This window comes from Takifugu rubripes, chromosome 15 (assembly GCF_901000725.2).
Source record: "Takifugu rubripes chromosome 15, fTakRub1.2, whole genome shotgun sequence".
Taxonomy (NCBI): Eukaryota; Metazoa; Chordata; class Actinopteri; order Tetraodontiformes; family Tetraodontidae; genus Takifugu; species Takifugu rubripes.
Window position 1 is genome coordinate 10965581 of NC_042299.1, and position 27126 is coordinate 10992706.

Genomic DNA, 27126 nt, shown 5'->3' on the forward strand with positions numbered 1-27126 from the left:
ATCTCGCTGCTTGCCTGGAGACGGGAGTTTTTTTGCCTGCAAGAACCCCCCCGATCAGACCTTTGGCCCGCAGTGAGCGGACACATCGATTTTAATCTGAAGCGTTTCATAACTTCTTTTTAAGTGAGTCTTTCTCGGCAGAAGCACCCAATAAAGATGCTAATGCTACGTTTAGGGCTCAGACATCAAAAACACATTAGCAGGAAGGGTTAGCAATAGCAGAAGTGGTAAAAGGCCGCCACATCTGCTGATCACGCCATTATTCAACGTCAGAGTGAGAATGGGCTCATTACCAATAAATCCCTTTATAAACGCTTGTTGGCGTGAACCAAGTGATAGTTTTGAGCCACCAGGTAACATGCAGAATTCACGGGCAGCTCATCTAATCTCCCAACGTTCCTCCTCAGTAATGAGAAGTGGCCCAGCAGGCGCTTCTATCTGCAGATAAGCCCAGGAAACGAGGGGGTGTGATCACAACTGTGTCTCAGGATCTGATTAGAGGGGAGAAAGTGACATTGAGATCATTTGCAGACGTAGGACACTGGAGAGAGACAGAACCACACAGATCCACCTAAAAATGAGGAATTACATCATGGAGTTCTTAACTGTGATGTAATTATAAACTACAATGGGTGGAATATTTAACTCTGCTCCATCTGTCCCGGCTGTTTTGGTCTCCGGTCTGATCCAACCTCATCAGCTGGTTCTACTTTAAAATGGATCTATTTTCTGGCGTATTCATCCGCAGTGACTTGACCTTTATTGAGTGGCTCTGCAATACAGACATCTGCAGACATCCCAAAAAAGCAGCGAAAAGCTAATTTGACCGATGAATCCTGTCAATAATCTGTTGCTCATAATCAGTTAGGCCTCCGGTCGTGAGACATCCGCCATTTACGCGCTGCTAGATCGGCCCGCCGTTAAATCTCCACAGAAGCGCCGCGAGACACCAATTTGTCCTGAGACAGCAGCAAATGTGATCGTGTTTTGAGCGATGCTGCTGCTGCTGCTGCTCCCACCATCAGTTTCTCTCTTATTCATGAATCTTCTGTTGTTGCCATCATCTTTCTCTCAAAGTGCAAGAAGTTCATTAGGCAAAGAGCGACGTTTTGTTTGATAAATCCACACATAAAAGCCTTTATGGGGCATTTTTAACCATTATTTCTGTCTTTCTGATCTACTCAAATTAGATTTAGCTTAGATTATCACTTGTTTTCCTTCTTTAAGCTCACAGATTCCTCTGTGCTGCTCTGATTAATATGAAGAGGAAATTCTCCATTCCTCAGTTTTGTAACTTGTTTCACTGAACTTTACGGGTTTTTTGGGGGGGCTAAAGTTTGGTTGATTCATTAATGATTAAATCTCAATTAGCCGATTTAGCCGAAATCCAGTTCATTCAATTAAAATATATCAGATGCAGAGTGATGAAGGGAAAGTCATTTCAAAAATGCTTTTCTTTCTCCATCAATGGAGGCATGGCAGCCAAATCCAACCCACTTGAACTGAGGTCGCCTCTTCAAACATTCAAAGTCAACTCTTGCACGATGCAAACGCCGATCGAACGCCATGTTTTCTTGACCCAAAGAATCCTTCAAATAGAGTGGAAGAATGGCAGGGAAACAGGCAGCTGACGGCTGCTAATGATGCAGCATCGAGTCAAAATCCATAAAAATGCTCAAAGCAAACGTCGCCCAAGTAGCTTCAGAAAGAGAGCCATCCCAAACATAAACCTCAATGTCAAACTGAAAGCACATAAAAGTTTCCTTAAAGACCACTAAATGCATAACGATCCATAAATCCCCCCAGCCCAGAGGTCCCCCCCCCCGAAGCATCATCCTGCATAGGAACATCCACAGAACTGAGCTGGTAGCAGACAAAAACATACATAAATGCCTTCTGGCCAGTTCTGTTCATGGCAGAGATAGAGTGTGTGTGTGTGTGTGTGTGTGTGTGTGTGTGCGTGTGTGCGTGTGTGTGTGTGAATGCGTGGTGGGGAGGGTTCATTCAAGAGGTGTTGGTTTTCAAAAGATGAGACACTTGGATCGATGCGAGATGCTGCTGCTGGTGGAAGCAGTATGAAAACAACAGGTTTTATTAGCGAACAAAGAGTGGAACGGGTGTGTGTGTGTGTGTGTGGGGGGGGGGGGGGGGGGCTTCGTTTATGTAAGAAAGGAAAGAGGAAAAGACAGAACAGTTTCCAACAAGGGTGGAAACTTCAGAGTCCTCAAGGGATGAGAGCTGCAGGACCTGAGGAACTCTCCTATTTCCTGGTTACACGTCATGTGACACCTTTGGTCCACGTTCACACACAAACTATAAATATCCCTGCAAGAACAGCGCGTCCTTGATGTCAGCGGGAAGCCTTTCTGTCTGTACAGGCTGCACAGATGTGATGTGCACTGTCATCGCTGGCATTTAAACGCACCGTTCCCTCTCCTGACGAGTGTTGTTGATTAGACTAAAATCTTACATAACCTGCATTTAACTAGCACGGAGCTAATTAGCCAGTCTGGCCCTTCATGTCCCTCATTTATTTAGAAATAATTGGATATTTTTGTTAGATGTAGACTTAACACTCAAATATTCCTTTTAAAAAAAAAAAAATCCTTGGTCATAAAAACGTTTGAATAGAATGCTCAGTTATTAAGCTGGTTTTGAACATCAATAAACATCCACGCTTTATGTTGCAGATGCTCTCGAGAGGCCCAGATGTAGATTTAGGGACCCCAATCCAGGCAGGCTGCAGCACTTTCCTGGTCTTTCCCTCTGGAAGCCCCGGGTGGATCAGGGCCCTTCAGGGTCGTTCTTCAGCTCCATTAAAGATGCAAAACTGGAGCAAAACATTCGACTTTGATCGATTGTGCTTCTGAACGCGCCTCTATTATTGTTGTTTTCGTTTCCCCCCCATTTTAAATTGTGCTTTATTGACTGTAATCAATCTTTAACTACAATAATTGATTAGGCAAACAATGGAACAAAACATTGTTCTCCAGTTTGCTGCATTTAGTGGAACCAAATCGTTAAAACCATGTTTCTGTTATTTAAGGCCGAGTCATCGAGCCATCTATCACTGAAAGAGACAAGCGTGTGTTTCAGCCTCCCAGAGCACCGGGTGCTCATTTCTTTTTCCTTTTCTGCGAGGTGTTAGTTGATTGTTCTTGTTGTGCCTGTTCCTACAGTGTCAGAACCTGAACTGCTCAGAACTCATCCGGCAGAGGAGACACATCTAAAAATGATGCACTGCTGCACGAACGGGTTTTCCTATTCACACAGACCTTGATTTTACTTATTAAACCACCTCTTCTCACCTTACTCGGCAGCGATTCTAATTTAATTCTTCACAATTATTCAATATCACCGAGCAGCTCTTGGTCTATTTTTGAGTCAAATTGTGATTTTGCAAGATAGCATATGCTCATGCAAGTTTCTTCAAATAAGTTCAAACCTGTCCGGAATCAATTATTATCTAATTAAGGTTTGAGCAGTGCCAGGTCTCCCTCTCACCTCCCCCAGGATGAAGTCAGCTGAGATAAGACTGTGGTCAGATAGACTGTGATCAGGGCTGCGACCTCTGCGATAACAGCTAGCTCATTTCCATTCGCCGCCCTTGTAGCGCCGCACGCCGTCTGCAGATAGAGACAACCCGCACGTCGAGTCGGCGGGCTGAAGGTCCCACATTCCCAGGAAGGCGATAGGACGGCGGCGGGCGTCACAGTCAGATAAAGTTCTTCAAGGATAATAATAATAAAAAGGATTTCTCCTAATCTCTTCCCCATGTCCTCCTCCGTCCCATCATGCCTCGGGGTGGCAGACCGCCGTCACCTGTAGGCGTGAGGTCAGAAAACGTCCTTGTTCTGGATGTGAACGGGTCGGGCCGGCACCTGCTGGCGTCAGGGCGTGTGATGGGACAGCGGAGAGCATCCGTCATGTGACGCCAGTGTCAAAGCAAAGCTTGAAAAACCCGACTCACATTTCTATTCAAGTTAAGGAGAGAGCGAGGAGACGGAGCCCAACAGGAGGAGCGGAGCGCTCAGCGGGGCAGGCGGCGACCCGGCCCTGGTGCTGATGCTCCGAGCGGGCAGATGCCACATCTGAACCACACGGTCAACACTACTTTTAACGAGGGGAACATCCCGCTTTCATCCCGCATTGTTTAATTCCAGTCTTCCTTGTGCAACCTTTTATATCCTGGGAACAGAAATTTCAATTTCTAAGATGCAAAGTGTTAAAATAACAAGAAGAACCAACCTCTCTATAAAAAGTTGAAGAACTTTCACACGACCAAATGAAAACAACCTTAAAATCTATTTACACTCAGACAGTTTCTCTTAAATTACAAGGTGATTCCGTCTCCACCACATTTCTACATCTAAACGTCTTCGTGGCTGCCACTCAACCCGTTGAATGGCTGTCCGTCGGTCCATCTGCCCCCTCTGATGGACAGGCTGCTCTCACCCACTGCCCCCCCCCAGGATCATTGGATGAGGTTGTGGATGTTGCTGAGGAGCATCCTGCTGTACTCTCTGTGGTTCACCGGCTGGACCTCCATCACTGTTACCTTCACCCGGCTCTCATCCTGAGGAGAACAAAGAAAAGAACAAAGAAAACATAGTGGGTCAAACCTCAGGTGAGAGGAGCCAACTGGCTTCACTGTCTGAGCAGTGTGAAACATGGTTAAATGGTGTAAAACGCACCCAGCGTTGCCAAACAAATACAGGATTTGACATTTGCCGGAGTGAGTCTGCGCAAAAGGTGAATTAAAGCAGGCGGGGGGGCGTCACTGCTGAGCGAAAGCTTTAGAACTGATGACAACTGATTTCCAAACTCTTCTGTACCAGTGTAAACGGGGATGCTTATTAATTGAATCTGCATACACAAATATTCTAATCACATAAAGAGGAAACGATCAGTCAGCGACCCAACAGTCACACCGGTACAGTTCGGATGTTTCAGCCTCACAGCAGAGTTCTAACACACGCTTTACAACGGTAGACAGGGAGCAAACACGCAACTCTTAACTGATGCCACAACTTCATAGAGAATTAATGAGACAGTGGAAAATAAACCTGATTAAAAAGTGGAGGATCCCTGCAGAGCAGTCAGGATAATGAAGCTATAAATAATGGAACACACAGATGGTTCTGAGACCCTGTTCTAAAGGTAATCCTGAATAAATCGCACATATACAAGGCAAAAACGCAACACAAGAGCACGTATGTTCATAAAAAGAACCTTGAATGATTTAAAATGGTGCCAGAGACAGACCGACTCCCCCTGGTGATGAGTGTTGCATGTAAAGGTCGCTTCATAACAAAACGTAAAAAAAAAGTAACAAAGGAATTGAATAAAAGCAGCAGCTGCATATTAAGAAGAGGAACTAACTTGAGTGAAGTTAAAGTCAAGTTTCTGTCGCAGCTTTGTCGTTGCTTGCTTATTATTATTATTATATCAAAGACAGAACAGCAGCTCCAGACACCCAAATTCAGGATGGATGGATCCGAATTCTAAAGACAGTCAGCCTTCACGTGTAGTTTGAGCCCCAGCACTCACAGACTCAATGTTTGTCGTTTGGGACTGTGGGATTGTGGGTAGTGAAGTTCTTTTCCTTAAAGACTCTGAACTTTGATATCACACATACACAAATATATCTCTTCTTCTAGAGTTCTAAATAAAGAAAAGTTATAAAAATGATAGAGGTCTTGTTAAATACATCAGGATTTATGCAGATGGCTGTTTTTAAAGGGTGAGTTTAAGTAGGGAACAACTTCAAAAGTCCAGAGCACATCATACAAAACAGAGCAGATGCTTTTAGAAGAGCAACAGCAGCAGCTACGGTCAGTCTGATGCATTAATAAAAATGTGCTATACAGTGTTAATGGACGGCCTAACATCACTGAGACTCCAGCTAGACATGGGATGAAAAGCACTCTACAGATTAATTAGTAATCATCCCAGGGTCTGTCCGCTGATTAGAGATTCAGCATTCCAAAGATTAAAAACAAGACATTACAAGAATACAGTGTACAGATAGAATACATCACATCTGAACAACTTTACATGAAAAAGAGCCTCATCCCTGAGGTTTGCCGTGGTTTTTTGTACCGCTCTTTGGCAGGCATGAACCAGATAACACGCACCAAACACTCCTGTGTCTGAAGCTGGATTAACACCGACTGAATCCTGACAAAAAGAGACTCTTGGGCTAAATAAAGGCTGAACCAATCAGACCGAGGCCCAGCCCTGAAACGATGACGACAGAACTTCTCCTTTAAGGTCAGGACCAGGATCGATCACAGTTCATTTCACATCATACGACGTGCTTCCAGTCACACATTAGCATATAAACAATGGAACTAATTAGGCTTAAACATTCAGCAGCTAAAAGCTAATTAGTGCCTAATTAAGAGAAATAAAATCACAGTTGTACTTGTTTATGTTTTCAAAGTGTCGTGGCAACAGGACAGTGTGATTACAGATTAATGTTGGATGGCAGCCATTATGTTGGAGTCGGTATTTAGTCTCAGTTCACTGAGAGGATAAATCACACTGCAATACATAAAACTGCTTTCACGCCAGGGGTGCCCTAAAAAGATTCATAAAAAAGCCTCCCATGTGTACACCAGCAACAGTCAACACTCAAAATATTGGAACAGTCAGACACTTGACAACGGAATATGTACTCTAGGTTTCTCAGCGTAAACAAAAACTTTAAATTCAGCATTATTTGCATAAAAAAAGTGAAATAAACACAGGCTCTTCGCAGCTTGTTTCAAAATCATATGAAATCACAGCAAATAAAGAGATTAGGCCTTTACTTCTGGATTTTTCTGGTGTTCCATTTTTCTACTCTTTTATTCTGAAAAAACTACATACGAGTGCACAAAACTCTTATGGATTCCTTTGTGCTTGCATAAACCGTAGCTACTTACGTTGTAAGTCTCCAGCTTGACTCTGTTTTTGAAGATGTGAGTTGTGAAGTTGGCTTTTTGGAAGACAGCATCAAATGCTGCCTCATCCTGGGAAGACAAAGGATAAAAAAATAGAGGTCGTTGTCAGGAGATTACCGTACAGGAAGGAGTCCAGCAAAGGTAGATTAGAGTCCTCACAGGTACAAAACAGCCAAATTATGAGTGTGTGTGAGAGTCTCACTGTATCTCTGAGCTGTCCCAGCGTTTCTGCACTGTGACCCAGCAGGGCCTCAGCCGTCTCCTGGAAACACGTCACCCACTGGTTATCCCCGAAGTCAGCCAAGTTGGCCTGAGACAGCCAGGCAAAGATGAAGGGAACAAATGAGGGATTAATCACGTGTGTGTGGATTGGAGTCTGTGTAATCCTGTGCATTTGAATGTATTTCTCAAAGCCAGACATGAGCGGGAAAACCAAACATTAAACATTCCGTGGACTTACAGAAAGCAGGAGTCTGTATTTAAAGTTGGGGAATTCTCGGTTACACTTTTCACAGCGGAACCAGCCGTTGTGCTGGTCCAGGACCTTCTTGTTACAGTCTACAGACGGACATGCCCGGTACAGGCAAGTGTCCTTCCGAGAGTACAGTAGTGTCGCCACGCAGCTGAAGTAGTCCGCCTGAGAGGAGAGGATGCCGTAATGAGGGGAGAGCAGCGAGATCAAATCATGTCGGCTTATAAAACTGTTGTATTCTGGTGTATCAGATGGCAGGAAATCTGCAGGTGATGCCTCAGGCAGTGCTGGGAAATGTGCTGAGGTGGAGTCGAACCTGCATATCAAAACCCGTAATGAAAAATCCCGTCGACACATGCAGTCTGGCAAAGACTCGCCAACACACATTTTTCAAACGGAGCACTGTGTTAAATTTATCACCGTGACAGTGAAATGCTTCTGGGATACACAGTTCCATCAACCTACACCAGCATTAAAGAGTTCATTAAAAAATAAGGCACATGATCACAGCATATGGGATAGTTGCTGCAGAAGAGCCACGGAGTCTGCGCAACTTTGTTCAGCTCTCCGCACCGAAAATAACAGTCGCACAGCCTTGTTTGGTTCGAAATTCAGAATGTCAGGGTGGAAGAAAAATGATGAAATGTGTCCCTTCTTTCTTGAGCAGGATATTCAAAAATAGTCAGAGCGTTGCGGAAAAAAGCTTGTAAAGGTGTAGACGGCAAGAACAGGACATCTCATCCCAGTGTTGTGTGGGAGGCTGAGAATGGCTCAGGCTACAAGTGACTAAACACTAGTGTATTAGAGAACAGACAAACTATTTCTCCACTTTCTGTTCACTTTAGAGCTGACTAACCATGACGACAGTGAAAGTCAAACGTAAAATAAAGGACAGGGTGTGTTTTCATTCATGGGTGGAGAATTGTGGAAATATATTGTACTGCGGCATGAAGACGACTGTGGCAGGACAAACAGTGGGGTCTGGATGGGGGAGCGAGTTCAGCTGTAAAGAGCAAGTGACCTCTGTTTCCGTTTTAAACCCACCTCTTCGCTGTTTGAATTCTAACGTCATGCTTACAAAAGTAAAATGAAACCACTTGTTTCAAAAAATTATGTTTGAGGGATCTAATTTTGCAGCACTCGGTTAAATCCAGCATTTAAACTGAGCTCAGATCAAAGAAAACTGAGACAATAAGAACACAAAGAGATTAAATAAAGGAATTGATCCATTATTTGAGTTGTCTCAAACTTTGTTTGTAAAACTGTTGGCAGAAAAGTCCATCTGACTGGCCCGTGCACCGTTTGTATTGACCTCAACACTTCTGTAAGTAAACTGCAATTATGTGCACGTTAAATAGTCATTCAGCATCAGACACACTCCTCCACAGTGTGGAGGAGTGGTAGATGATTTCCATTTAAATAAAGAACACACAGCACATCAACTGTGGGAATTGTACGTACACATGTGGATATAGCATGAGGTGATAAACATCCCATTTCTTCCTCTCACCAGAGGGCATATTGTTACCAGGAGAGGCAGCCTTAAACCTAATTTTGGCTTTAGAGGCAGAATGTAACAGGGAAATGCTTTAAAATGCATTCTGAATAACAACTACAAGCCAGACTCATTACCAACGTTGGCCTAAATGAGTCTATCAAAGACTCTCTCCAGGATGCCAGCCAAACTGACTGAGCGGCGCTGTTCTTGCTTCACGCAGCCCACACAATCTGGAACATGCTCGGCAAGAACGCCAAATGTGAAAAGGCCATTGTGTTTCCTGCAACCTCTCTAAGACCAAATGACCTCTGAGGATACTGTCATTCAGACTTAGCACTCTCTGACACTTCTTCCCCACTAGCCAACACTGACTCACTGCTCTATAATCAGTCTGCTCAGCCATCCACCCAGCACCCATGTCACCCAGCGAGAACCCCTTCCAAAACACTTACTATGGAGGGATTTTTTTTTAATTAGGACATATTTTCCCGATAGCAACAATCCCCCTCAACACTCCGCTCCCATGTTTCCGCCTGCTTGCCTGCCTCATCACATTTTGCAGACTTGAGCAGACTGAAATGCTGGAAGGGTAGAAGAAGGTGGGAGGGTGATGGGTGAGGGGGAAGGTGGTGGTGGGAGGGTGCACGTGGTGGATGAAACAGAGGGCTTGTTAAGGGCCTGTGATGCTGGCACATAACAGAGGGAAAGTGAAGCTAGAGGTCAGCAGGATCCAGACCATCGTTATTCCATCACGATCAGAGCACTCCAAATAAATCCCAGTGCACGTGTCATCATGGCTCCCCTTCTCCTCCGTGTACAAAGACGCCTTGGGGCAAAGTCTTAACCTTAAGCACACAGAGGAGAACCTCAAAGAGCAGCATGAGTAATGTGGCACAAACCTACAGGAACAGAGAAACATGCGCAGACAGACGCAGGTTTACGCACACATGCACACAACATAAGAAAACAGCCTTTGGTCTTATCGCTCCCCATCCCCGTGTCACCTTCTGGCACCTAAATGAAATTACAAATTACAGAAGAGCAACCAAGTGGAAATTTACTTCACATAATTGATATGGCTGCACATGCCAACACACACTGGAGCGAAAGTCATTCACAGATTTCTGAAAAAAGTTGGAACATTATTAAATTAATTGAAAATACCATTAAAAATACAGATAGGTTGGTGTCGTCTGCTGTAAACTCTGAATGCATTTAGGTTTGTATGTCGTTTTTATCTTCTTTGGTGGTAAATCCATCTATCATGATATAGAAAAAGGTGGGACAATAATAGAGCCTGGGTTATTGGCACATTTTCACTATTGAAATGCCCCAGTGTGCATCCTCCTCTCAAGTTAATACCCGAGTCACTTGTCGCTGCACTCAGTCATTTGTTCTTCTTCCCCTTGTGCCCTTCTTCCCCTCTGACTGTCAACTCAAGTTTGTGAGCAAAGAGAAGCTTAAGTGACTGGCCCGGCCCTTTTGACCTGCCTCTCACTCTCCTCTGTCCTCTGTCCCTGCTGCTGTGCTTCCAGTAATGTTACGCCCGACAGCCTTCCTCCAACTTTGACATACGACCCGATTTTCTTGCCAGAAACTAAACTGATCTTGAAGTTTATTCACAAGTGGCTTCTAATTAACTGTGAGCAGAGGGAGAGTGGTCTAGGGAATCCAATTAATTAGGCAGAAAGTTTAGAGTGACACTAATCATTAGCATCCATTATACTTTTTTTATTAGGAGATACCATAACACAGACTAATACTTTCAGTATCAGCTTCACTATTAACCCCCCACAGCTAAACAAAAAAGCATGAGTCTATTCTATGAAGCCACACGGATGCATATACATTATCCACAATGAATAAGAGTGGATACATGTTATTGTTAAGGCCCTTTCACACGAACATTTCAGACGTTCTCCAGAGAATCCACATGTGTCTGATCCCACATGTAGCTAAATATAGGATATTCCCCCTCCTAGAGTCCCTATAGGCTATACTCACCAAATTATTGTGTGCAGTACCTTCCCCATAAACCTAACTCTTTAAAGTCACCCCGAACTACCAGTCTGACATGACCTTGCTGTTGACATTTAAGATGAGCGCCAGTCATCCACATACCCAGATGCTGCTGCTCACAAGACTGTGGAGGTTCTTCTGTGTTCAGTCAGGCTCACACAGGCCGACTGTAAAGTTCGTGTAAACAGCGCCTCTGCACAGGATCTACATTCAGCCAGAATTGTTATTAACACTACTGCTCACTGTTAGTGGAGCTGTGCTGTTAGTAGCTGGAGTGAAATGACAGGAAGTTAGTGTTGATAGTCAAACTGTAATGTCAACTGTCTGTAAACATGATGGACTGGTCCCTGTGTGATAGCAAAATTCTGCTGGCACTCCACCTCACTGATGCTGAGCAACTGACAGCAAACCCTGGTGCTTTCTGTCTTTCTGCTCCAACGCAGAGATTTTTCTCTATCAAAGTCTGTTGTACTGTTGCTGTGTTGATGTTTCATCGATGCGTCCGCTCCTTTATCAGTAAACAGTGGCCAGCTGCCAGAGAAAGAGGATTTCCTGACTCTCACATCAGTCTTGCTCCAGTAGCGCTATCCATAAAGAACCACCTCAGAGACACAACACCCCCAACCCCCCCCCCCCGACAAATTAGATTTTCTCTTTACATTCCTATGTGATCTGCTGCGTGTGCTCAGTTCTCATACTGACTCTTAACTTATGTGTGTACTGACGGATAGAGCATGTATGTGTTCTGCACCTTCTCTCCATGTCCCAAATTTTCATTTTTGACGTCGCTCAGTGTTTTCCAGTTCATCCTCATGCCGCTCCCCCCTGATTTTGTCTCGCTCAGAGACTGGCTGGCGAGCGCATAGCCTCCCTGGTCATACCTACAGTTTGGACAGGAAATCACACACATGTAGGAACTGTACGAATGAAAAAGCAACAGTCAAATGTCAAAAAGACAAATATAAAAAGGAAGCACATGTAGCCTCAGAAAGAAAGCATTATTGGGGCGATTCTCCGAGGTAGAGTTGAGATCTGATGCTGATATGGCAAAACAACCCTTAAATCCTTGAATCAGCTGAAATATTCACAACTTGGCCCAAAGTGCGAGCAAAACCCCCAAAAGAGACAACTAGGAGTTTACATTTTTTTAAAATTCAGGCTGGATAGAGGAGTTTCTGGGCACCACAGGATTATATCAGCAGTTGTATGCAGTCATTTCATGGGTTTTGAGTTTTGCTGTTTATTTGCATTTTTAAAACAACTCTTCAGTTTATTGGATTCCTCCATAGAATGCTGCAATGCAGTCTGGCCAGAAGGATTTCAGAGATAAAGGAACTTTACCTGACTATTACTCTTAACAGGTAAATAGATAACTGAATTTAAATTTTTGGAGACTTGATCTTTTAATTGACTTTTTCATTCCTGTGAATAAGATGCTGCATGATATTAGCCACCGCGCTGGAGTCAATTTAAGAAGAATATACTCATCCATGACTAAATCACTCCCATAATCTCTTAACTGATTTACAGCCACATCATCCATATTCTAAATCTGTTTTATCTGCAGTGTGGCTGTCATAGACAATTAGATTTTTTTTGTCAATCCTTTTTTCCCCTTTATTTGCATACATTAAAACGACAGCTTTCTACCATTTAACTCCTATAGCACTCATTTCAATATCTACTTGACACTTGAAATTTTTCAATTAAAACCTTAATATATTCATGTGACCTCTGCTCTGTATTCGAACAGAGAAGAATTATTTAATCAAGCCACCACCAAATTCATCAGTTTGCTTCATTTATGCAAACGTGGTCGCAACAATCCCACAGATCCCCGTCACCATGGGAGATCACCTCAGACAGACTCTCTTTGTCTTTGTAAAGCGCGGACCTAAATGCTAAAAGGAATGAAACGCAGCACAGTTTGCTTGAATCATGTTCATTGTCATTCAGTGCTGTTAGCAGGTAAACTGGTGAGAGGAGCAAACAGCTGCCGAGATCAGGGTGGAAAGCCTGGGATTACAGCAGAATGAAAGGAGGAATAAGAGGAGAAAAAACGGATTGTTGTGTTTAGATTTTTAGCCCTTGAAATGTCAGGCTGAAATGGTGTATTGACTGGAGACTAATATGGCCAAGATGGCGCGATTGTGACTGCCCATTCGCTTTCACCAAAACAGAATTGCCCATCTCTATTCAGCCACACACCTCATATTTACAAGACTGTTTGATGTGTATGCCTTAAAATAAATTTCATTATAACTGAAAAATGGTTAAAAATAAACAGATCTGGATTAGTGGTGGTCAGAGTTGGGACTGGATTTAATGAGTGAATGAGTCACAATAAAACCTGCCATGGAGGCTGTTAATAACGTTCCAGTTTGACGTAGCTTGATCTTTCTGTGTGTATAAAAATAGCAGGAACAGAAATACCAGTGTTCTTTTAGTCCTGAAATTCCATCTATTGAGTCCTTTCTATACGGCCCCGGGAGTCCTGCTGGGGCTGATAAGGCTACTTCTACTCACACATGATTATCAAAGCATTACCCTGTCCCCCTGTGTGTGCCTGCGTCATAGCAATCACAATACACAATCGGCTAATGTCTTATAACATCCACTGGGTTGTGTGGCACTAAAATGATTGGATATGCAAGTATAATTGTGTTTGTGTGTGTTCGTGTGTGTGTGTATAAGTATGTCACCGTGACTCACCATGCCCTTAGCCTGAAAGCCTCTGGTATGTCTGGATTGACCATGACTGTTGAACTGAACAAAGCAGACAGAGATCTGCCTCCAAAATCAGACAAGCGAGCTCCTTTGATGGCGACCACAGGCTGTTCAGAGCCTTCAAACTTCTCCGCCTGAGGAGAAGAAGGCAGTAATTGAGGACAGGAAGAGAGGGAGGAAGGAAAAAGATGACAAAAGACGATGCAACGCTTCAAATGCTCCGTCTGCAGTCCGATTGAGAGACAAGAAATTAATATGTGGTTTAGTATACATTCATAATGGGCCAACCTACCAGTTAATTAGAAAGTCATTTTTGGATTTGTTCTGAGAGAAGGGATTAGCTTTAGGAAACTGAAGCTTAGAGAATATTGCCATTTCATGGAAAGACTTGAAAGTTATTCAGCCTATTGTCTAAAATCAGGAACTTACTCTGAAGGTCACTGAAAAGATAATTGTTCAAAGGTCAAAAAACAAAATTCAAATGCTTTAGATGAGAGGTAGAGATTCACATTTTTACTTGCAAATCCATCAGTAGTCTGAAAAAGAAAAAGAAAGAAAAAGAGAGCCTTTAATTATTACCTCTTCTCCCCACAGTGTGGCTGCCACCATTTTTCCAGTAGTGTCTATTAGGTGAAGAGTCCTCTTGGAAACCTCTCTGCTGCTTTTAGTGGTGATGCGGGAAACATCCTCAGCAGTCTTACACACTCCGATCACGTCTAATGATTGAAGAAGGTCATAATGAGTAATATTAAAGTCAAAACAAGAAGAGATGCGGATAAAAGTAATACATGTTTACTTATCAATATATTTCAAGTTTCAAATGTGACATAATGTGTAAATAGACCTTCTGGATACACGGTGCATAAATATGCTGCAGCATGAAACCATAAGCAGTAAAAAGGTACAAGAGCAGAGAGCAAACAACCCTGAGCTGAATTTGCCAAACTGGAGCAGAATGACACAAATGTCATAAAATGCCGGCTTGCTCTCAGGACCACATCCAGATGAAAAACAAAGCAAACACATTTGATCCTCGTTCATGTTCTGTGTCAGCCTCCGGCATCACTCAGCAGTGTGAAGAGTCTGGCTGGCCACGACCGATTTTAATTAAATCAGAACAAAAGAAATGATTATTTGTATGTTTATTGCACAGCGAAGAGGATTATTGTGAGATTAATGAAAACAAAGCAAGTTCCAACCAAAAACTGTTGTGAGCATGCTAACAGTTTCATTAAAAGCTCTTCAGTCTGTAATATGACCATTAAGTCCATCTTTATAACACATTATTGGAAGGAGTCAGACGACCTCTGCAGAGTGGATTACGACCACTGGTGTACTGTTATTTCAATATTTATGAAATTATCTCTAATTGTATTTAGCTTTACTGCAGCCTAATGCATAATGTCATTAATTACTTTATATGTTACTGCCTCCATCTGGCCATCAGTGGAACAGAAATATGTTGTTAAAGCACAACCACCATGCTTTAAATTCTAATAGCTGGCCAGAATTCTGGCTATGGTTTAGTGAGTAAGTCTTTCTGTGCACTTCATCAATCTTTGCTCCCTCTGTAAAGCTTTATCTAAGCCCCCAACCCCATGTCTTGTTTTCAATCTGTGCCCTGTCCGCCCTCTTTAATTCCATTATGATTGAGATGATGACATCCATCTCTGAACTCCATTATCGTCGCAGCGACAGGACGACAGTTCTCATTATCGTGCTGTAATCCCTGTTCAACAAAGTAACTGGGACAGGAGTGTAAAGACGGAGAGAATTAAGACACAACATCAGACACTGGACATAAGGCTACCCCTCTGCAGCCAGCGCCGTCACCCTCCTCCTGGTTAACTCTATGTCTGCCCACTTTAATTGCTTCTTTCTGACAAAAAAGCAATTACAAATCTTCCCTGTATATGTTTTTGTGTGCTGTAGGCTGGCATGGTGGAGGGTTTAGCGTGCAACATCGTCAAACAAATTGGATATTCTCCTATGTATCTATATAATGATGACAACAAACAGTCAGACTCTCATTTGATGCTTTGCATATCAAAAAGATATCCTCATCCATCTATGCAGTCTATTTCTAATACTTTTCCCCAGACTGCTAAAAGCAGAAACACTGAATCATCACTTTCATCTGCAATCTACACTTGGACCATCCCAATTAACCTGTCCCACAGATAAGGCATTCCTGTCAGGCACAGAGGTGAGTGACCTCATAAAAAAAGTGGTGTGAGCATTATCCTCCTTGTTGTTTTATCTCTTCCCTTACCTCCACACCTGAATTAACCTCTCTTCTGACCCCATCAATGCACATTATCCTATTGCAGGATTCACCCACGTGCGTCTCGTATCAGTTCTGCGTGCTCATAACATGTGCGTCAGTATCGTACAGCTGTCTGCGATGTGAGAGATGACCCAGACGATAACCCAGATGATGTCAAATGACGACTGCTAGCATGTTCTGCCTTGACGACCCACGCCCAGGCAGCCTTCAGCGGCCACGGAGAGACTGACGAGCTATGCAGCTTCTTTGTGTTCAAGCTTAAAAAGGATAGAAAACTGTGTGTAATTTCTCAAAGTAAAATTCTAAATTGCAGTTGTGAAATGTTGTGATTTTCAGATTAAATGTTCCTGTCGGTTGCGACCCTGTGATTGCAACCCTGTCACATATTAAAAGCTCGATGTTCCTAATGCCCCATTAAAATCTTGTTTTTCTTACCGATGATGGCATCCTTGTCTCTGTTTTCTAGCTCGGCAATCGGCACAAAGTCACACTGCACTGCTGGGATGTCCTGACCGTCAGCACATGGCATGATGGAGGAATGAGCGTGGAGGGTCATCTCGTAATCATGCTTTAAAGTATTGTATTGCTTGTTTGCCACTTTCAGAGTAGCCTTGGAAATATAGTAAACCTGCAAAGAGTGGAAGGTGAAGTCAGCTAGACTTATAAAGTGAGTCAATGAGAAACACGATTACATTATAGCTCTTATTTGACTAAATGTTAATGAGAATGGGGAAGTCCAACCAAGATGTGGTGCCATACCGGCAATCAATTGTCTAATTCACCAGAAGATAAGATGCAAATGAGGCAACCGCTGCAAGGAAAACTTCAATGAATTGCCCAACTCTCCAGTACCCCTCTTATCCCTTGCTCTTTCAGTCTCACCGGGTATCTCACTTTGTGTTAATTCCACCTGAATCTAATGAAAAAGCTTCCTGGCTGCTCAGAGTCAGTCACACCCCCTCCCTGGGCCATCAATACTCAAATCACAGGAGGAGGATGGATTCATCTGTTTATTTAGCTTTTGAGGCCAGGCATCATAAATTGGATATGGGGCCATATTGAAATCCAATGCCGGTAGTTGATACCGGAGCCGGTGGGACTCAAAATAAGGCTGAAGGTTAATTGAGGTATCAAGCTCCCTGGGACACAACAAGCTTTAACACGTGTTATGCCTCAATGTAATCACATGGGTGAATCAGAACAAGTGAAGGGACCATGTCTCAACAGTCTCAACCCCATCCTGTCAGACTTCTGTTGGTGCCTCAAATTCTGCTTTTTATCCCTCAAGCAACATCAAATATAGACATCACTGTCATTTGATAAAGTTGAGGACAGACACAAACACACATACACACATGCATATTTGCGATGTTTTATCAATCATGCAAATTTAGCTAATTATGCTGTTTTATCAATCATCCAAACAAATTAGATGACAGAGACTGAGGCCTGGATCTGTTAAATTTTAATAGCCGCTCAACGCTGCCTTAATGCCATTAAAAATGCTTTTTAATCACCTTTATAAATAATAGAGTAAATGGAATGGCAGCATGGCCTCGCTTTATTTTTCACTGATAAAGTATAATTGCCAACACAACCGTATGCGTTACAAACAGTCGCACAACAAGAAACAACAAAAACAACTTTGCATTTTGGAAAATAAACTTGAAGAATTGCTGAATCCAGCAGTGGGCCTTAAGGGAAATGTGGGTCAGCAATTCACAAACGGTGCATGTCTGTGTGTGTTTGTGTGTCTGTGTGTGTGTGTGTGTGCGTGTGTCTCATCTGTGTGTGTGTGTGTGTGTGTGTGTGTGTGTGTGTGTGTGTGTGTGTGTGTGTGTGTGTGTGTGTGTGTGTGGTGCCTGACTGTCCAGACAGCAGCACGCACGGCTCTGCCAAGGCTGCAAAATGTAGATTATTTATACAGCACATTCCTAATTAGGCCTGAACACCGCATTTAAAGCTGAAGTCAGACATTTACATTCATCTTTGCAAAATATATTTAAATCAAGTCTTTCACCATTCTTGACATGCAGTTATGAAATGTTTCACAACAGTTGAATGCTAGTTTGTGCATTGCTCATCCAAAGTCAGCTTTTGACTTAATGAGTTAAACAAAGACAGACAAAGCTGAAAACAGCACTGAAAGACTATGAAGCAGCAGATAAAGGAGTATAGAGAGCTGTAAAGATTAAACTGAGCCAATCTGTCGAATAAAAGTAACCCTCGCGCCAGAGAGCTGAAGTTTGGGGAAGAGACATATGGACAACAGAGCTGCAGAAGGCCTGCTGGTATTTAGCAGCTCAAACTCTCATCACTTGTGCTGATGGATGGGCTCAGTGGGCATGCTGGTGCCACCACTAAAGCATGTCTAAATGTCAAACTGCAGAGTTTTATGGTTCTTTTTATTTCTCAGGTATTGTATTTAACTAAAGTCAGCTCAATCAAAACAACACAGGCTTTTGGGAACAAACTGCTTCCTTCAGGGTATTAAACCACTGACATTTTGAAAGATATGAGATTTAACATTTTGAAGTCAGGTACTTAAAGGCACTTGCTCACCTTTCCTTGCTCCACTAAAGAGAAGAACTTATCCACTTCTTTGTTGAAGGCTGTAATCTTCATTTCACCCTGTTGATCAGAGAATTCCATGAAACATGAAAACATAAACAGAATGTCCACTGATAAACAAGTACTTTTGCCTTGAATTCCAATACTCACACTCTCATCTACTATCTCAAAGGAGAAGAGCTTCCCTTCTCCTCTGGAGTTATTCCAGGTCCGGATACTGGACTTGTTCATGACTCTGGCTCTGATGGTCCATCTAGGAGAGAAGACCCTTGTGATAATAACTTTGCACCATAGCAGGGGTGCAAACCAAACAAATGCTGCAGAGCCTTGAATCTCTGTTTAAGGTGGAAACCTTGCTTCACCAACTGTTATGCAGCTAAAACCCAATTACAGTCTGCTACTGATATCAATCAATATCCCAATAATTGTTTAATAAAAGGTGGAAAATAACCAGGTGGACTCATTTTACGTCGGCACATATCCAATACGCTGAGATTTATTGCAGTATACTCCAATATAATACGAGCTGTATTTGAAAGAGTTTAAGTTGCATGTAGGCTTCAACTAATTAGAGATGCACCTAATTATCTAAATGAGCAACTTCAGACAGGATTCTTTTGTCATTTCATGGAACAAAGTCTCATTTTTCGTCAGAATCAACTCAAAATGACATGAATTGATGAAACAGCATTAAAATGGAGCCTTTGGTGAAGTTAAACCTTTAGAAATGGGGCTGAAATAGATTTGACCACATTCCTATCAGCACAAATGACAGAGTCAAACCTTCAGCAGCAGACCGACCCAGCAGTACCTGCAGTTAAAATGCTCATTTCTAAAAGCCAAAGCTGTCATTTCATTTCCATGCAGATGTAATTCACCAGTTCAAATGCACACAGCGACACACAGCAGGGCGCTCTCTCGCTGTCCCTCTCTCTCTCCGAGAATCGTGCGCAGGCACACACCAGCACACACATTTTAAACATTACCTAAAGTGCTCCTCAGAAATATCACCAAACACAGAATATACTAATAGCGTGAGAGAAAATGGTTTAGCTGATGAATAACGGGGGGCAAAGCAAATCAAAATGAAATCAGAGTGCCACAGTCACCTGCCCAGTGGAAAGCAAATGCATATTAGGTTAAATATTTGAAATAAATCCACTTAGAGCTATAAGCCACACGGAAACAGAATCTATAAAAGCAACTTTGAAAATACATTAAAAAAAACTTACTTGCTTTGGTAGGGGTTGAGCTGAGCGATAGGGATCATGTTTGACGAAGCGCCTGGAGAACTGCTGGAAGCCTTGGTGGGTGAAAACTTGGACGGGGAACCTTTCACAGGGGAAAATTTCGATGTGGAAGCCTTTGCAGGAGAAAATTTAGCTGGGAATCCCTTTGCAGGAGAAAATGTGGTCGGCGAAGCCTTTGCAGGAGAAAATGTGGATGGCGAAGCCTTTGCAGGAGAAAATGTGGATGGCGAAGCCTTTGTAGGAGAAAATTTAGCTGGGGATCCCTTTGCAGGAGAAAATGTGGTCGGCGAAGCCTTTGCAGGAGAAAATTTAAATGATGAGCCCTTCATAGGTGAGAACTTAGATGATGAAGCCTCAGAGGGTGAAAACTTGGAGGGAGAAGGCTTTTCTGCTGATGTTTTCATGGGGGAAGCTGTTCCACCACCTCGGGGAGAGAAAGCAGCTCCTAGACAAAAGCATAGTGAGATAAAATAATAAAGCAACTGTTGGGGAAATTCTCTCTGGAAGCTGGAAGTGACACACAGGAGACTCAGATGATTTGTGTTGAAATGAAGTTTACTGATATCAGGGGAAGTGACACCAACACAGCAGCAGTTCATGCATGCAGCATCAGCATCAATCCGGATGACACATTTGTACTGAGAGGTATATGAGGCATAAGGAAGGTCACTGGCGGGGCAACACCTTGTATGGTGTAAAGCCAGTCTGTCTTTGGCTAGCCCAAACAGAAAATGCTAACCTTGGATAGAACAGAATCTCCTGTTTGTGCCTTCAGCACTGTTTAATTTATGGAAACAATGGAAAACAAAATATGGTCCCTGAGTGCTCAGAAACTATTTCAGAACAATAAATAAAGTAAAAATCTATAGGACAATTTATGGAGAAGTAGTCATTTTTCCTTCACAAATCCCTCCTTTTTAATCATAGATCAATACTAATAATTACCCTTATAAGGAAGATGACTACAACCAGTTAGAACTTGCAGAAGAAACTCACAGAATTAATCTTGGTGTCTGCAATGGCATTGTTGAAGAAAAAAAAAAAAAGTTACTAATCAGAAATACTTTTATATTTCATCACACAATCAACTTCTCCTTCAAGCCATTAATAATTCGTGAAAATTACACACTGTCGACCTCAAAGGTTATGCAGGTAGGAATGAAACCCCAGTGGGAAAACGTTCCTACCACCCCTTATAGCTTCAGAGAAAGGTGGAAGAAATAAGTACGTCATGTTCTACATCGTGTTGTCAAAATCACAATACAAATTTGCCACTCAACTGTGTCCTGTGTATAGGATCCTTTCAGAAATGTGTCAAAATCATCTTAGAATGGATAAAATCTCCCTTATTGTGCAGTTAAATATTAAATCATCAATCTCTCCTGACTCTATTACCTTCTACATACAGATTTTCACTGAAATGATTGTTCCAGCCATGAAAGGCAGGGAATGATCCTTCATGATATAATGTTCTTGTCCAAACCTGCAGTCTAGATTATTCACACCACTCCTGAACAGCTGACAGTTTGCCTCATAATGATACATTATAGATGAGGACTGAGCAGCAGGTAAGGTCAGATTTAGTTTCATCCTCAAACATTTCCTTTCCTGACACAATCAGATGTCATCAGATTGCATATAGTTCCCTCTGGAGCCACAAATGGTTCGATCCCACTTGTTCCCACTCTGAACCATGTAAACACACTGTAATGTGCCTGAGGTGATCTTTAATTCATTTGTCATTAACTAATTTGTAATTAGTTCATTTGTTTTATGCATGTATGTATAAAATAATAAATTAGTTGATTTATTCAGGGAAACACAGAGCTGGTTAAGTACCAGTCAGCCACACAAGGCAGCAGAATGCTAATTACACAACAGTAGTAGTTCTGCTAACTGATTATATGAGATGCTGCCAAAATGATAAAAAGCCTCAGGAAGCTAAACTGTCCCCACAGATCTCTCTGTAAAGATGCTCAAATCCTGGCTAGCGCCATTGTGCCAACGGCTGTAATCGTCTTTTTCTTCTCAGACTGTCAATCAACTAATACATTTTAGAATAGCTCTACTAAAACGAAGAGAGATTCTAACAGCATCCATGTTGTGGAGAAAGAAATCTAGCAAGAATCTGTGAGAGCAATTGATGCATCAAGGATGGATATTCTATATTTAGTATCAGCAAAAGCAAAATATGTCTTTACTCCTGTGAGCAGAGAAGTAACATGAAAGGGACTTTGAAATGCATCACATTTCACTGTATCTGTGCCATTGATAACAGAAAAAAATTCCCTGTCTTGAAATGTAGGAAAATCTTCCTGAAATGTCACCCGTCTATAAATAAACCATCGTCACCATCATCAATAATCTTTTACTGTTTTTTCTGTAACTCAATGCCCAAACAATCAGGTCAGATTAGCCCACACAATCACGTGGCGTTAGCTCACCTCCCACAATAAAGTAGCACCGGTCCTGTCAGTGGTGAATCAGACTAGAATAGTCGGCTGCAATGTTATTAAACACATTAGTGCAATCCATCAGTCTGGTAATGATGATCTACGGTGCCGAGAAACAGCTTTTACGCGGAGGAATTCTAAAAGTTAAAAAGATGCAATTCCACAGAGACCACTCCCCTGGTTTTAGCTCCTGTTAGAGCACAACAAACACTCGCTTCTATGATACCTTAATTTGCAGGTGTGTACGTGCGGGTGTGTGTCGGGGGATAATTCCACAGGGAAATCACAGATTGAACAGCGATTTTGAGGCAAGCGGTAATTAACATAAATATTTATACGCATGCAGGCCGGATGGAGGGGTGAAGGGAAGGAGCTGGTGGGGAGCAGAGATGAGAGGTGGGGACCCGGCGGGCGGGGTGATGAGCAGAGAAATGAAGAGGCTCCCAGTTTCTCACAGGACTCTCATTTGTAGCGATTAAGATCAGTGCCAAACATGTGCAACAGCTTAGGCAGGTTATGTTAAGTTCGCTTCTTGATCCCGCATAGGGGGAACTATTTTACTACCAGGTCAAGAACAAAAACTCAGAGCCAGCAAACACCACAGAGATATCACACAACAGAAGCACAACACCAGGTGCACAACAAACACATTAAAGGCCAATGAAACAAAAAAGGTAGGATATGATTAAAAGGAGAAGAAGGAGGACATTGTTAAATACCACAAGCGTCTGATAAAGGTAAATAAATAGCAAACAAATAGCACTAAATTCTAGGCAGCAGTGCCAGGTCTGACCCTAACAATGCTTGTTAAGATTTCTGACTGCTGCTGGAACGAAGAACTTTCTGAGTTGTTCAGTGGAGCACTGAGGCATCACCAGTCGCTCACTGAATGAGCTTCCAAGACCCTTAAAAACATTGCGCAATAGATGGTTTTTGTAAGCTAGGAGCAGTTTTAATTTAGATCTGGCTCTCATCTCAACAGTGGCCTCAAGAGTCGCTGGGATTAGGCCAAGAACTGGTCCGGCCTTTTTGATCATCTTATTGATCCTATTTTTGTCTTCAGCTGATATGCTGCCCCCCCTCCCCTGAGAAAGTACTGCATAAAACAGGACACTGGCCAGGATCCTTTGTAAAAAGCATCCACAAGCCTTTCGCTGACATTGACAGATCTGAGCAAAAGAAAAGCCTAGAGTCTTCATCAGTGAGGCCTGGGTGTTTTCTTTCCAGGTTTAATTTCACTGTCCAGATGGACACTAAGGTAACAAAGTGTTGTTGTAGAAGCGTGTGGTGATAAGGAAATGAGGACTGCATGTGAGAAACACACAACGATGCAAAGAAATTAAAAAAATGAAGAGGAACAGGATAAAAGAACCCTCCAGAGACTAGTTAGAAATGAATGCTGTGTTTCAGAAAAGCTCTTTAGAATGTACAATGTTTCTTTTTTGGACTTCTCTTCACAGTTTGAAGGAAGTCAAGGACAGCTGCTCATTAATATTCCATATGAAATACAGAAGTACCCGAGTCATGACTCCTCACCTGCGGGTGCAAGATTGTTATTTTAGAATTTTAACACTGTTAATATATCAGAGTTTCCCTCTGGAGACCTAGGAGCCATGCTTTAGAGCACTTAAAAAATGCCTTCTTTCTACTCCTTTGTTTAATAATCTGATCCCTGATCTCATCTACCCACTATCAGGCGCCGAGGCCACTGTTTCATATGAACTGGTACTGTATAATTTATAGCCAGCCCATTCTGCTTCCTCCTTAATTCACTCCACTGCCCTTTTGTTTGTGACATGGAAAGTGCTGCTGTGCTGCAGTCATGAAATAAAATAAGATAATTTAGTCATGTTTTTATATCTACAGCTTTTGACTTTTCTCTTTCCCACCAATTATGCCTCTCTCTATTATGCTCTAACTGTCATTTTACTCTTTAAAAAGCACTGTGTTGGGGTGTGGTTTAGGTGGCCTACTGAGCCTTGACACTAAAGTAACGTAGGGTCGCACCAGGAAAACTAGTGAAAAACCAAAACCACTCCATTCGGACTCAGGTCTACCCTGAATGCAGGAAAGGTCCACATGGATTAACCGTTATAGGATTTACATGAAGAACAGCAGCCATGGTCTGAATGATATTCGACTGAGTTAGCATTTACCCCTAATTCTGTGTTATTAATATAGTTACAGGATGAAACATCAATCATATAATCATTTAAGCCATGTACCCAGGGATAGAGAGCGCCTTTCAATAGTGGAAAACCATTACGCCCGGGTATAATTTTTCAATAAAACAGCAAAATTTAACCATCCACATCTCATGGGAGTGCTTAATTTGTGACATTTAGCAATCCTGTAAACAAACATTAATCAATTTACTATAAATGCAGCATTCAAAACCACTGGAAAACAAACTCAGACATGTTTGATAGAAGACTTTCAGCTTCTTCAGAAACAGTCGAGCAAAACAGAGCAGCAGTTTTTTTTCCTGCATCTGCTGGGATCTGTGAGAAAACAAGGAATCTGATGAACTATTTAATGCAGCCTCTCGTCTTTGCTGACTCAAATTAGTTGCCTTTCACATCCCGCATCCATCTGTGCATCGCTACAAGGGTATTGAGTCCACAACAAAATATTCATGAAACCATGAACTATCAGCCCACACAAACTCACGCAGTCACAACACCTATACTCACACCTCCCAACACACATTACGGTATATACCAGGCACTCATTATCCACCCACGTGGTGACACGATCCACTGGGGAGGACTGCTGCTATGTTTCAGCCAAATAACAAAATCAATGTCAGCACTGAGAACAGTTGGTGGTATTCCAGAACTGAGAGGAACAAAGGCAAAGCTAATAATAAAAAAGATTCAATAAACTGGCTTATGATACATTTGGGCTGAAAGCAAACTTGAATTTGGAGGAAATATTGTGTTTTGAAACTGTCACTGGTGGCGAGTTGGTTGGCTGAAGTAGCTGGTTTTCTTTTCCACAATCAAGGAAGTAAAATTGCATGTTGTGATATGACAATAGCACACTGAGGCCAAAGGGACTGACATTCATTTGGCGCTACGTGTGGCCTCTGTTCGATCTAGTTCTGAACTCAAGCGTATTTATTTAAAACACTGAAATGCATGAAAAGATCTGCTGGTGCCAAACTGTATTAGCAAAGAACTAGTTCAGAGCAGAAAAGAGTGCAAGGATTGCAAATCTTTCGAATCCTCTGCAGGAATTTCTTTCTGAAGGTACGTGGCTCCCTCTGTTGGTGGAAATCTAAAAGGCATTTGGTGGCATCTGACCAGACTTCTATTTTTACCACGAATCTGCATCTTTCTCTGCTGCTGTAAATAAACATAATGCTAGAATTTACTTTATCATTAATTAGGATGATAATAACACACACACACAAACACATATCAACCTGTTTAAATGTATCAGATCACAATAACAGATACTAACAAATGCACATTATGACATTTAAGTGTTAGAATAATAACTAATGTCATGAGAATCCCATTAAAAAAACATTGATATGTGCTTACTACTGTTGTCGGAGGAATTTCCCAGTTGTGCAGCAGGTGTAGGCTCTTCAGGGGATGACTTTGATCCTTTAAAAAAATGAACGAATATGAACACAAAGGTTGTCAACCGTGGTCATCACTTTACTACATTTACATAATGAAAATCATACTTTCTTTATAAGTGGTGGGATTTCCAATCAAACCTCCACTTTTCTCAGCCGACTGTAATATTTCCATGTCCAAGATGATAACTACACGTCTGAAGGGATACAGAAATGTGGCAAAAACATATTGCAAAGGCAGAAGAGAAGATGGAGGGCACATAAATATGAAAATACATACCTGCCATCTGATAATGTGCTGGTTGTGGTCTTCTTGAGCAAACACACACAGTGTGGAACCAACAGGTTCTCTTCCGAAAGATGGTTTAATTGTGTGGCGAGCAGGAACGCTGCACATAAAACACACACACACACACACTAATGTACATCTTTGGAAAATAAAATAATTAAGCACAATCATTCTCTGAATCAAAATGACTGCCAGTGATGAAGATACTTGCCTGACCACAAATGCCGTCCATCACTCATTCTGACACGGTACCTGGTTGGACCAGATCCCTTGGTGATCTGAAGAGTGTCCTGAAAAAAACAGTGGAAGTGTAAATGTTGAGAAGATTTGAGAGGAACCCATAACAGGTTCAATCTACTGGTGATCCAACACCTTAAATTTCACTTACTACCAGCTGCAGGACAGGATCATTGACTGGTCTTCCTTCAACCAGATCCTAGACAATAACACATGGGTTCAGCCATTGTTGGAATCTTATCCTGTTCATCACATAATTGTTGCAATGATGCCACCTCAAGTTCATTACATATCAGAAATGATACTGAAAAACAGGGCTGAAATAGTCCAACAGTGTGTCAAAACAAATTACTTAAAGATCCAAAATTTAAACAACAACCACAAAAAGACTGAATTGAGCTGACCAGCTACAGTCAGCTACTCTTAGGCGAAGTATTTCTGACATTTTTCAGTTCATGAAAGCTCCTGATAACAGATCTTTCAATAATATCGTTGCGTTAGCTCACAGTGTTAGCAACAGCAACTAGAAGATAATTGTCGTTACTGGCAGTTTAAAAAACTATAACATATTCTAAAAAACACTTTAGTGCCGCTGATATCTGTGCTTACTTCAACTGCGCCCTGAGTGAGATTTATATCCATGTTTACTTGTTAAAGTGGGTCTGAATTTTCTGAGACGTATTCGAGTTAAAGCCCATGAGTTAAAAACACGGAGATTATCGCGAGAGAAGAGGGACAAACGATACTTTCTTTATTGCCAAAACAGAACTAAAAACGGAAATGGTCG

At 42.1% G+C, this 27126-nt stretch overlaps 1 protein-coding gene across 1 annotated transcript; it reads right to left on the reverse strand.

The window, feature by feature from the left end:
* Positions 1 to 4286: 4286 nt before the first annotated feature.
* LOC101072637 (replication protein A 70 kDa DNA-binding subunit-like) lies at positions 4287 to 27079 on the reverse strand. Its single transcript, XM_029848514.1, has 17 exons — positions 26949 to 27079; positions 26491 to 26538; positions 26314 to 26392; positions 26094 to 26202; positions 25922 to 26010; positions 25773 to 25838; positions 19754 to 20216; positions 18672 to 18774; positions 18513 to 18581; positions 16386 to 16578; positions 14243 to 14379; positions 13649 to 13797; positions 11688 to 11817; positions 7408 to 7584; positions 7150 to 7257; positions 6930 to 7016; positions 4287 to 4576 (listed from the first exon to the last, which is right to left on the reverse strand). The coding sequence occupies exons 1-17, from the start codon at positions 26979 to 26981 to the stop codon at positions 4475 to 4477; spliced, it is 2142 nt and encodes a 713-aa protein (XP_029704374.1). The 5' UTR covers positions 26982 to 27079; the 3' UTR covers positions 4287 to 4474.
* Positions 27080 to 27126: the final 47 nt, after the last annotated feature.

Excerpts from the sequence above, each read along its gene's own strand:
- LOC101072637 (XM_029848514.1), bottom strand. The coding sequence starts at position 26,981 with ATGGATATAAATCTCACTCAGGGCGCAGTTGAA. Across the intron at positions 26,393-26,490 it reads ATCCTGTCCTGCAGCTGGTA|GACACTCTTCAGATCACCAA; the intron begins GTAAGTGAAATT and ends TGTTTTTTTCAG. Across the intron at positions 26,203-26,313 it reads TGGACGGCATTTGTGGTCAG|CGTTCCTGCTCGCCACACAA; the intron begins GCAAGTATCTTC and ends TTTTATGTGCAG.